Source organism: Pipistrellus kuhlii, unplaced genomic scaffold (assembly GCF_014108245.1).
Source record: "Pipistrellus kuhlii isolate mPipKuh1 unplaced genomic scaffold, mPipKuh1.p scaffold_m20_p_3, whole genome shotgun sequence".
NCBI lineage: Eukaryota > Metazoa > Chordata > Mammalia > Chiroptera > Vespertilionidae > Pipistrellus > Pipistrellus kuhlii.
The window spans coordinates 108,644,608-108,657,604 of record NW_023425529.1 but is presented as its reverse complement, the minus strand read 5'-3'; the positions used below and the strand labels follow the sequence as shown (position 1 = coordinate 108,657,604).

At 42.8% G+C, this 12,997-nt stretch overlaps 1 protein-coding gene across 5 annotated transcripts in view; it reads left to right on the top strand.

The window, feature by feature from the left end:
* The window catches only part of CDADC1 (cytidine and dCMP deaminase domain containing 1), a 68,483-nt gene that overhangs the window by 7,270 nt on the left and 48,216 nt on the right, over window positions 1-12,997 (top strand). For 2 of the 5 annotated variants that reach the window (XM_036457687.2, XM_036457684.2), the window contains exons 1-2: window positions 5,154-5,262; window positions 5,942-6,039. In XM_036457687.2, the coding sequence (XP_036313580.1) occupies window positions 5,199-5,262; window positions 5,942-6,039 (162 nt within the window). In that variant the 5' untranslated portion in view covers window positions 5,154-5,198. Of the gene's footprint in view, window positions 1-5,153; window positions 5,263-5,940; window positions 6,040-12,997 lie in introns of those variants that run through there. The other 3 variants (XM_036457685.2, XM_045588659.1, XM_036457688.2) reach the window with 3 other exon arrangements.

Sequence of the window (12,997 nt, the reverse complement as noted above, 5' to 3'; positions counted from 1 at the left end):
AAATTGAGGACTTCTACCCTCTACTGCCCCCTGACTCAATGCCAGAGCTCCGACTTCATGCTGCCCGTATTCTATCCATGTTCGGGAGCACCTATCTTTGTGAACAGATGTTTTCAATAATGAATCTGAACAAAAACAAGCACAGGTCACGCATTACCGATGACAACCTCCATGCTGTTTTGCGGGTTGCTACAGCCCAAGAAATAAAACCGAACATTGACTCATTGATCCGGGGAAAACGGTGTCAGACATCTAGCCAGAAAACAAAACAATGAGCATTTTAGGTACATTCCAATATTACTGTTTTGCTTGATACCAATATTACTGTTTTGCTTGATAGCATGTGAGTTGGTTAACAGCACTGTTAAGGAAAAGATTGTTCCACTCATTTTAAATTCACATTTCTGGTTAACATTGTCAGTAAACCATTCGGCCCGCGATTTAGGCTGGATTTTAGATTTTGGCCCCTTCTCTGATTGAGTTCGACACCCCTGCTCTAAGGTTATTATTGATAAGTATTTGTTTATTGCCATCTTTATTTTCAGTATGCCTATGATCCTCTCTCTGCAGGGGAAGGTTGCTCATGAGCTGCTGTTCCTTGAATGGGTGCGAACTGCGTGTATCTGCTGCTCCTCAGGCAGGGGTGGGCTGCTCCTTGGACGGGTGCATATGGCTGCTGCTCCTCTGGCAGTCAAACCAGAAGAGAGATAAAATCAGCTTCCTCTGTATATTTGAGTAAGGGATTGGAGGGGTGGTAACATTTTTGTAGTCAGCTATCCCAAGTTCCTTCTGGGCCTATGCTGTCTCAGTTATATGAAATTTTTTCATATCTGTATAGATATGAGTTACTATCAACACAAATTCCCTTGAGTTACCTTAATAGTCACACCCTTCTCCAAAACAAAGCACTTGGCAGCCACTGATCTATTCTCCATCACTATAGTATTTTCAATCTGAGAATGGTATATAAAATAGAATAATACAGTGTCTAACCCATTAAGATTGGCTCTTTCAACTTAGCATAATGCTCTGGACATTCATTCAAAATGAATCAGTAGTTTTTCTTTTTTTTTTTTTTTTAATCCTCACCCAAGGATATGTGTCAATTAGTTTCAGAGAGAGAGAGAGAGAGAGAGAGAGAGAGAGAGAGAGAGATATTGGGAGAGAAACATTGATTAATTGCCTCCTGTATGAGCCTGGACTGGGAATCAAACCTGCAACCTTTCAGTATATGGGACAATGCTCCAACCAACCGAGCCACCTAGACAGGGGAGTTCCTTCCTTTTTATTGCTAAGTAATATTTAATTTCAGATATTCTTTAGTTTGTTTATTATTTACTTATTGCTGCTTACTTGGCTTGTTTCCAGTTTTGTTTTTTTAATTACAAATAAAACTTCTATAAACATTTATGTATAGAGTTTTATGTGAACATAAGTTTTCATTCTTCTAAAATGAATACCCAGGAATGTGATTGCTGGGTGATATGATAATCATTTGTGTAACTTTAAAAGAGACTGTCAAACTGTTTTTCCAGAGTGGCTATACCATTTTATATTTCTATCCACAATATATGAGAGATTCAGCTGCCCTGCATTCTTGCCATTATTTGGTTCTATCAGTACTTTTTATTTCACCATTCTAATAGGTATGCAGTGGTATCTCATCATGGTTTTAATTTGCATTTCCTGAATGGCTAATGATGGTGAACCTGAACCTTCTTTTATGTGATCAATTGTCATTTGTATAACTTCTTTTATGATGTAACTATTCAAGACATTTGCCTATTTTGAAAAAAATTTTTTTATTGATTTCAGAGAGGAAGGAAGAGGGAGAGAGAAATAGAAACATCAATGATGAGAGAGAATCATGGATCGGCTGACTCCTGCACACCCTACACTGGGGATGGAGCCCACAACCCAGGCATGTGCCCTGACCAGGAATTAAATCATGGGGACATAGAGCTATGTAAATTGGTCTAATCTCTTTGAAAAACTTTTCAGCTTTATTTCATAAATTGATAGTAGCAACACAAAAATTCTACTCATAAGTTTAGTCTCTAAAGAAACTGCTTTATAAGAACACTTGAGGCCTTCTGTTCTTTGGCCTCTAGTGTTCATTGTAATTGATGCTGATTCAATCAAAGAAAAATTACTTTGACTTTCAAAAACATGTTATTACATATGCAAAAAGACAATAGGCTCAGTTAAGGTAAAGATTGACCTTTGTCAGGGAAGATACAGGCCTAGGACATGACTAACTACCATAAACTGATTTTTTAATTAAAATTTTTCATTTCAGGCCATCCTTTGCGGTTACTTTAGGTCTCTGAGTTTGCAAGATCGCCACACATGCCTTCCCTGAGCTAGGCAGGTTAGCTGTTTTCGTCAACAGCTCAAATAGGGATAAATTGTGGTACTCTACAGTAGTAAAAATTAATGAACCACAGCCATACCCCTCAGCACTGAAGAGTCTCACTTCAGTCCTTTACAAAGTACTTTAATAGCATTCAGCTTTTGCTTTCAAAAACCAGTGGTAATGCCATGTTATTTGTCAGTATTTCAAGTTGTGATAACAGAATGAGTCACGAGGAGCGCCCAGGACACTTATAAAACACTCAGGGCACAAATTTACAACGTCAGGTACTGCTTAGATTTTCCAGGGACCACTTGCTACCACCTACCCTCACCTTCTTCATAATCATAGTTCCATCTCTTGATGTCTTCCTGTGTTTGATAAGAAGCTGTCGACATAGTGGTCATTGATGCTGATTGAATGTCAACAGGAATCTCCAATTCGAGGTATGTTGAAGGTAACTTTATGCAATGCAAACAGCTGTGCTGTGGAACAGGTTAATAGCATTAAAGCTCAATTATGAAGTGGCAAGATGTTTCAGCTCCAGCTGAAAACAAAAACAAACCAGTCTTCAATCTTCCGTGGAAAAAGAAAGTGCACTCTCAGCCAGAGGGAAGCTGACTTACATAGACACAAGTCCCTGCCCCAGGTCCCTGATGGCAAATAAGGGCTTCAAATCAGCATAGTTTGATTATCCCCAAACAGCAGTGTCTTGATTGGTCAGTGAAAATGCTAATGGATATAGCTGCAGAACACTGATTGGATGGGGAACGTCTTAGTTCTATTGGTTGAAATACAATTCCAGGAACTCCTTTGTAAGGGCTGGTTCTGTTGGTAGGAACACAGTGTAGGAAGGCAGTTCAGTGCAAGCTTCCCCCCATAAGCCCTGTTGGGAAACGGCTGCTAGGCTCTGCTTTCAAATTTAAGCCCAGTTGGTCACGAGAAGCCCTTCTCCGTAGGTATCTTCTTTTTCAAGGTCCACAAAGCAGAACATCCCAATGGTGGTCTTGGCACCAGCCAATCTTTGATGTTAACAACTAACTATCTGGACCCCCAGCTCCCACCCCTTTCACTTTGGTGATTCTCTAAGACTTCGACCATAACAGATGGAGCAGAGTATGTTTCCATTAAAAAAAATGTGTTTTTATTGATTTCAGACAGGAAGGAGAGAGAAAAACATCATTGAGGAGAGAGAATCATTGCTTGGCTGCCTTCTGCACCCCCCACACTGGGGATGCAGCCTGCAATCCGGGCATGTGCCCCGACTGGGAATCCAACCTAGACATCCTGGTTCATAGGTTCTGATGTTCAACCACTGAGCCTCCCCTCCTCTTGCGACCTCTCACCCCCACCTCCCACTCCCCACCTCCACCCCCAATGGCAAGTTTCCATTTCTATCACCTCTCTGATCCCAGATCTCAAACCTGAGCTTGGCTCATGACGCAGACTCCAACTTGTGGCTCCAAACCAAGACATCCTCAAGCAACCTTCCTCTGGCAAAACCCACCCAGACAGCCAAACACAGAGGGCAGCCAAAAGCTGGCCTCAAGAGCGTCTCATGGTAAAATTGCACGTTATGAACCTAAAGCAGTCATAGTGTAGCGCAAATAATTAAAATGTAAAAGCTATCAAGACAACATTATAAAATTTCCAAAAGTCTCCTGTTATTTAAATTAAAAAAAGGGGGTGACAGTGGAAAAATATCCTGAGAATAATTTGCATATAAAAAATTTGTACTTTAGAAAATTAACCTTCATTCGAAATGCTAACAGCAAGATACCCATGAAAATACACACATGGTGTCAAAACAAGCCAGAGGAAAATTATTTGGGGGGAAAAAATGAAAAAGGATCCCAAGTCAAATTTAAAAGAAAATATCCCTTTATTAACTTTTGGTCGAGAATATGTTTGTATATTTTCGGAAAACAACTTCGAGACCATCTGGAATCCTGTAACGGAGAGGAATAGAAGTGCTCCAGCCATGAAGACAGAAGAGACGTAATTCAGAGATGGAAGATGCTGAGGATGCCTCAGCATACCAGCAGACAGCAGCTGCGGGTTGCTGAAGGAAGCCCAGGACCAAACCAGAGATGGTCGGACCTGCATCACCACCGTTTGTCCACCAACTCAATCTGAAATATCATGGCTGACATGTACACATAAGGAACTGTTTGACATTGAAATGGGACTCAAAAGAACTGTTGGCCCAGAAAGGAACTCACTACAGACTGATTCATTTGCTTCTCAGCATAACCATTATGGCTTATCTCAGTTTAGGTTCTTACAAGGGTATTTCTTAGGTCACATGGTCTCACACATCTAGAGGAAAAAATGACCACCATAAACTGATGAACAAAAACAGACCCAGAGAAAGAGAAGCAGCAATCAGACTCTCAAACCTCAGAGGGGAAGTAGGGGAGGGTGGGAGTAAGGAGAAGAGATCAACCAAAGGACTTGTATGCATGCATATGGGCCTGGCCAGTGGCCATAGACAACAGGGGGGCGGGGGGCATATGTAGGGAGGGGTTTCGGATGGGAATGGGGGGGATCAGGACAATTATGTGAGACCACAATCAATAAAAATAAAAATTAAAAAAAAAAGGCCGGCCTCAAACCGGTTACTGCTCCGTGCTTCCCACCCACCCGGTGGGCGCTGGAGGGGCAGCCGGCGCCACGGCGTCCCCGCCTTGCTCTGACGTCACAGAAGCGCCCGGAGGGGCCGTGGCCCATACGTCATCGGGCCGCTGCGAGCGGGAGTCCGGGAGCTGCGGCGGCGGAGGATGTGGCACCGGGGCCATGCCTAACCGCGGGGGCCCCCGGGGCCGGGGCGAGGGCAGCGGGGCAGATGCAAAACCTGGAGGGCACGGGCGCCGGGCGGTCCGTCAGCACCCAGACCGACAGCATGACCGGTGAGTGCGGCCCGCGCCGCCCCGCGGCCAGGCCCCCGCCGCCTCTCCCTCCGCCCCTGGCCGCCTCCCGCCCCGGGGCCGCCCCTGCCCCGGCGGCGGGCTCCCCGGCCTGTCTGCCTCGGCCTTGGAAGTCCCGCGCTCACCTCCCTCCATCCCTCCCTCCCTCTCCCCGTTATGTTCCTCCCCCTGTCACTGTTCCGCCCCGCACCCAGGACCGTCGGGACCATGGGAATGAGGAGCCTGAAAGCCGTGCTTTTGACTTGATTTCCAAATTAACCACACGTCGCACTTTCCTACATTTCAACTGCTTTTCCCTCAAAGATCACCGCATTTTCGGTACCAGGTTGTAGCCACTGCCCTTGCTGCAACACCACAGTCCAAAGAAAAGCTCGCTCCGCGATGACATCAGATGCTAGGGCTTTTCATAGCTCCTTCTGGGGTGTGCCCATCGCTAGCACCCTGCCCCCAGCCGTGTGAGGGTGGAGAAAGAGGCTCCGGCTGTGGAAAGGGCTGCGGAGGTCACCTCAAGTGAGATGGTGGTCGGTTTCCTGCTAAGAAACCACTTTGATTCTCTTGTCCTCTTGTCCCCCCATGCCCATCCCAAACCCCTGAGTGGCATGGAGCTTAGTTCATATTTTCATCAGCAACATTTTTAAAGTGCCTGCCCTCTCTTTTGTAGGTCAAATACCAAGGCTTTCTAAAGTCAACCTTTTCACCCTGCTCAGTCTCTGGATGGAGCTCTTCCCAGCAGTCGAAGGCCAAAGACAAAAATCTCAGGTATATTTTTTTCCTTAGATAATTCCAACCATTTAGAAAAGCCAGGATCTCAAATTTGATATGCTCCAGTTTCTGTCACACTTAAAAACAAACTAAAAAAAACAAACAAAACGTTACAATTTGAAAAATATCTTTATGATTTAGTGTGACATTTGTAACTTGTAACTAACAGCTCATCTTTCCAATCTAAAAATAGAACAATTACTGTTTCTGACTATGCCATGCTTATCAGGTATTAATGGTATTTGTTGATTTGGCCAGTTATTGTCTATACCACATAATTCATCACTCAATTGTATACTGTTCCCATTTCATCTGGGTAGCTCCCCTCTCCCACCAAATGGTAAATTACTTGAAGATAGAGATCATGCCTTATTTTACCTGGTATAACCCTAAGCATCTACTGTTGTAAAAGGTAATTGATGAGCATTTGTCCCATTTAAGTAGTCTCTTATTTTGGATCTCCAAAGTGATGATCAAAACAGGTTAGGAATATATTGTAAGAATCCCAATATATAAAAACCCAAGGTCTGTGTCGTCCAAAATGACCGAAGGCTGGACGGACTGCCGAGGGGGCTAAGGATCAGGGCCCTGAGAGAGGCCTGGAGAGAGAACCAAGGTCTGATCTGTAGCCTCATGGCTGCTGTTGATCAGCCCTTGACTCTCTGATCAGGCCTGGAGATAGGTCCGGAGATGCTGACTGGCATAGAAACCAATCAGTTGGAACCAAATCTAGGTGAACTGTGAAGAGCCAATTGCTGCCTAGGAGGCAGAGCTTTTGACCCTGACTGGCATAGAAACCAATCAATCAGAACCTAATCTGGGTGAACTGCAAGGGCAGAATTTAAGGTGGGGGCTGAGGAGGGGTTTTAAGGGCAACAGCTGTTTAATGTAAGGTGTGAGAAAGCAGTTCAATTTTTTAATGATTGGTTTGGCAGTATAGTGTATATGGCTGGCTATCAGGCCAAATATAGGGATTATGTATTTTTGTCTACCAAGAGCATCTCCTCCTGCTGAAAAAGCTCCTCCCCCCATTTAAGCAATCCTATCCTATATACTCTATCTATATTAATACATAGTATAGTATGTATTAGTATAATACATACTAATTAGTATGAAGGGTAATACATACGTTAGTATGAAGGGTAATATGCTAATCAGACTGGATCGACCAGCCATCTTCTAAACATTCAGCTTCCTTCCGGACAAAGCCATGCTGGTGGGGGCTGAGGCAGAGGCAGTTAGAGGTGATTAGGCTAGCAGAGGAGGGCAGTTGGGGGCAAGATCAGGCTGGCAGGAGAGGGCAGTTGGGGGCGTGCAGGCAGGTAGAGAGATTAGGGGCGACCAGGCAGAGGCAATTAGAGGCAATCAAGCAGGCAGGTAGGTGAGTGGTTAGAAGCCAGCGGTCCCAAATTGTGAGAGGGATGTCTGATTGCTGGTTTAGGCCTAATATGGCAGTCAGACATCCACTCCAGGGGTCCTCAATTGGAGAGGGTGCAGGTTGGACTGAGAGGAAATCCCCTCAGCCCTGTGCACGAATTTCATGCACCAGACCACTAGTCTATACAGTATATATAAAAGCCTAAGTGACTGGTTGCTATGATGTGCACTGGCCACCAGGGGGCAGATGCTCATAGCAGGAGCTGCTCCCTGGTGGTCAGTGCACTCCCACAGCCAACCTCTTGCAGCCAGCCATCCTCCTGCAATCCCTCCCCCTGGCCAATCAGGCACTCCCTCTATTGGCTCCGATTGCCAGTCAGGCTGAGGAATCCCGCCCGTGCACAAATTTGTGCACTGGGCCTCTAGTAATCATATAAACCAATGTGTTAGAAGTATATACAGCCTCCATCTTTTCTTTCTCCTACCCCGAGTATGGCAGAGTGCTATGTTCTCATCAGTTTCCTCTGTGAATGGAGTTGCATGGTTCTCACCATTTTGGTTTGGTGGGTTTGGAAGTTTAGAATGTTGTTACTAATCTTTAAGGAGCCTCAGTCTTGGAAGTAGTATAGGTTAAGTTAAGTATTTAAAACATTTCTGGAAGCAGAGGAAAGGGGGGAGATTACCTGTGGTTTCTCACAATTCTAACCACATTAGTTTTAACATTTTGGTGCTTTCCTTCAGTCCTTTTTTTAAGCATAAGGTTCCCCCCCTTATAAAATTATTATTGTATTCTGCATATGCTTATTGAAGTTTCCAACTTGCCAATAATTCTGCTAAAAGGTTGTTTCAGGTTTTCCACAGAAAGACTTGCAAATCCTTAAATTCTTATGAGGTCATTCATATCCAACTTCTTTTTCTTTTGAAAATTTTTAAAATTTATTTCAGAGAGGAAGGGAGAGGGAGATAAAACATCAGTGACGAGGGAGTATTGTTGATCGGCTGACTCCTGCCCTGACTTGGGATAGAGCCCACAACCCAGGCATGTTCCCTGACCAGGAATTGAACTGTGATTGCTTGGTTCATAGGTTGACACTCAACCACTGAGCCACACTGGCCAGGCTTTTTTTCTTTTTTTTTTCTTTTTTACTGTGGATGAAGTTGTGTATTTGTCTCTGGAGATACAGAAAGAATGGAACATAATCCTTACTTTCTAATGGGGACAAATACTAGGGATTTAAACAGTTAACGTACAATTAGGTGGTGGAGTCAAGTACAAAATGCCAGCAGACATGCTACCAAGACAGAAGAGGGGGCGGGCTCTAAATAGGGACGTGCGGGAAGGATTCACAGGCAGGCTGCATTTGTACTGAGACATGAAGAGTAAGTGGGGTTTTACTGTTCATACATGTAGACCTAATGAAAACCTGAGACTGAAAAGCTACCTCTGGAAGTGGAGAGCAGGGAAAGACTGAAGAAAGAGGCCGGTCAGTCCAGTCTGGTAACTAGTAGAGTTTATTGAGGGAAACTTACATACAAGGTGTGTCTGAGGTGACTGCACCACAAAATGGATCCCCTCGCTACTTTCCTTGGCAGGTGCCAGAGAACTATATGAGGTAAAGGGGTGATAGTCATGGGTACAAGTAGGTGAATGCTACCGGGTATGGAAATTACATGTTTGGTCAGGACAACAACCTGTTCCAGACCAGCCCGGAGCAGAAGGCAGGGGAGGGATGCTTATGTCAGAATGAACATGGGTTACCATCAGGCAGTCTCTAAGGGGGATTTCAGAGCCCTGTTCTGGCCTAGATCCAGCCAGCAGGGCAGACAGCAGACATGTCATGGATGAGTCTCCTGTACATTTGCCAAGCCAAGAGACTCCAAATGGACAAGCTTGGAGGAGTGAGAATTTGTGGTTCACATGCCTGTCAGAAGGCGAAGTTGGGTGGAGTTCTTATCAGCATTGGGGTTCTTGGGTTCCCCAAGCTAGAAAGCAAAAGGAAATTTCCAGACAGATTAGATGAAACTTATGCTTAAGGGCAGGGGAGACCACACAGAGGAAAGGAAGGTCCTCTGAACTGACTGGGCTTTGGTGTGGGGGAGCTCTGCTTGGCTCCTTTTATAAGCGGGGACAAAGCAGGCTTGTGTGAAAAGGTGGGCTTTTGGAAAAAGGTAGGCTTTTGGAATTCCCCATTTTAGGGCTTAGGTGTCTTCCTTTTCCAGCTGTCTTCCTGATAACTATGTCCATGCCTGCCCTCTGGGGCAGGATGGTATTCTGCTCATTACCACCACCTTGGGGAAGTCGTATAGTGGTCAAACCTTGATCAACTGTGCATGCAGATCAGTAATTTAAGCATGTAGTAAGAAGGGAGATAAAACCAGCTACCTCTGCATTTTTTAGAAGGGAGTGGAGGAGTGGTGACATTTTTGGGGTTAGCTTACCCCAAGTTTTTTTCTGACTAACTGAACTTGGCTTCCTGGGCACTGGTATTCTCTAGTCCCAGCCCAAGTCCCTATGCTGTCTTGGAGGGAAGATACTGAAGATGAGCTTGGAAAGGTATATGGGAATCGCATCATAAAAAAAACATTTGTATACCTTGCAAGGGAGTTCAGATTTTATCCTATAAATAATGGGATTGAATTGAATTTTAACAGGGGGAATTTACTATTTTTAAAAGTAATGTTTTTTTATTGATTATAGAGAGAAAGGAGGGGGAGAGGGAGACAGAGAGAAACATCAATGAAAGAGAAACATCAACATCAATCAGCTGCCTCCTGCATGCCCTGCTGGGGTGCAAGCCTACAAACCCGGGCATGTGCCCTGACTGGGAACTGAAGCAGTGACCTGGTGCATGGGTTAATGCTCAACCACTGAGTCACACCAACTGGGTGGGGATTTACTATTTTTAAATTAAGACTTTATTGTTAGAGAACACTGTTAGGTTCATAGCAAAATTGAGGGGAAAGTACATAAGATTTTCCATATGCTCCTGCACATGGGTAGCCTCCCCCATTATCCACATCCCCCCAACATTTGTTACAGTTGATGAACTACCATTGACACATCATGATTACTCAAACTCTATAGTTTACATTAAGGTTCACTCTTGTATATTCTATGGGTTTGGACACATATATAATGACATTGACCCATCAGTATGGTATCATACAGAGTACTTTCATTGGCCTACAAATGCTCTATGCTCCACTTATTTATTCCTCTCCAACCCGTTACCCCTGATGTTTTTTGTTACTGTCTCCATAGTTTTGTCTGTCTCAGAATATCATGTAGTTGTGAATCACACCATATGTAGTAGGTGAATGCTACCAGGTATGGAAATTTTCAGACATCCTTCTTCTTCACTTAGCACAGTGATTTTCAACTGGTGTGCTGAAGAATTTTTAAAACATGAAATATCTGACTATTCAGTCAAGGGCACTGACCTCTTTTGCCTTGAGTTGTCAAATTAAAAAATGACAATAGCCTGGCCAGTATGGCTCAATTGAATGTTGTCTCATACATCAAAAGGTCGCTGGTTCGATTCCCAATCAGTGTTTATGCACAGGTTGTGGGCTCTATCCCTGGTGGGCATGCAGGAGGCAGCCTATCGATATTTCTATCATCGATGTTTCTCTCCCTCCCCCTTCCTTTCTCTCTCAAATCAATAAAAACATTTTAAAAAATGACAACAGCCAATACAATAATTGCTGATTGGTGTGACTAAATAAAAATTATACTTTTCTTTTTGTTATAGCTGCAGAAAAGATAGTATATTTTTTGGTGTGCTGCAGAATTTTAGTAATTAGTTTATGTGTGCCACGAGACAAAAATTGTTGAAAATTGCTGACTTAGCAATTTGTATTTTAGATTTCTTCATGCCCTTTCATGACTTTATAGCTCACTTCTTTTTAGCTCTGAATAAGATTCCATTGTCTGCATGTACCTGCCTGTTAGCCACTTAGCCATCTCAGTTATTAGATCAATTATCACAGTAGCTCAGTGCTTGTGTTCAAATAACCCTTATTTTACTTAATGCTATATTCACATAATTTTTATTATAGTATATAGTTATAATTTTTCTATTTTACTTTGTCATTAATCTCTTATTTTGCCCAATTTATAAATTAAACTTTATCATAGGTATGTATGTTTAGGAAAGAACATAGTAGATATTGGGTTCAGTACTATCTGTGGGCTCAGGCATCCACTGGGGCTCTTGGAACATACCCCCCGCTGATATCAGATATACTACAGTATAGCTGATATCGAGATTTTCTAGGTTGTCAAATATATATATTGTATGGTTGCTTCTTGGGGATTTCCTGTGAGGAATATTTCAAGTATGAAAATTAATAATTTTAAGAATCCAGTTCAGCACTAGCCAGTGGCTCAGTTGGTTCGAGCGTTGTCCTGAACACCAAAAGGTTGTGGTTTGATCCTTGGTCAGGGCATGTATGGGAGGCAACCGATCGATGTTCCTTTCTCTCAGATCAATAAAAAACATCTCCAGTGAGGATTAAAAAAAAGAAAAAAGAAATCCAGTCAAAACTAGATAAATGAATGGGAGAGAAAGTACAATATTATTTATGAGACTTCTGGGGGATGGGGAGGGGAAGACACAAAAGTTTGGAATAGAAATCAAGCACTGTGGAAAATGGTTATCATTTAAAAATAATTCTTTCTCCTTTTCACTCCTAGTTTTTCATTTTAGTTAAGTTAGAGTTTTTAAATTACCTGATTATTACTTTAGTGTAAGAATTAGAATAACTGCATTGTTCTCATTTTTCTCTCTGCATAATTCATATTGTCCCTTTCTCCCATTTCTTGCCATTTTGTCTTCTGCCATCTTATTTTCATTATTAATGGTCTTACTGTACTTTTCCAGAACAGAATCAATGTAGCATAATGATTAAGAGAATGGATTTGGGGCTCAGATCCTAGGTTATCTATTTATTAGCTGTGTGACTATGTTCAAGTTATTTAATCTCTATCAGTCACAATTTTTTCATTTGTAAAATGGGAGCAATAATAGCTACTTTGTAAAGTTGTGAGGATTAAATGAGATGATATAGGACTTGATATGTGGTACACATGCAGCAAATGTTAGGTACTTTTATTATTATCACTCATATAATCATCACTACTACTACCGTCCACACACCCCACATTTCACTACCAATATCATCACTTCCTCTTTCTGTCCTGTTGGAACACAAACCCCATTGCCAGGACATGGCTTTTCTTGTAAACTTCTTAGGTGCCATTCCTTTTCTAGCATCCATCATTTGTTTCATAGACTAAGATGTTTATATTTACCAAGCTTGTCATTCCAACTTTCAGACTTTCTCCAATTTATTACACATATCCCCTACTTTGGGCTCACAGAATTCTGCTTTATCACACTGGCTTAATTACCTGTTCACTTCATAGTAGCACCTGTATTTATAAATCGTAAGCTCTGTAAGGGCTGCGTCCTGAGCAGCTAGGTCTGTGGCTGACACAAAGCAAGGCTTCAATAAATATTTGTTGAATTGATTTATAAATAAAGGAGTTTGGTCCCTGGCTCAAAACTTTTCTTAA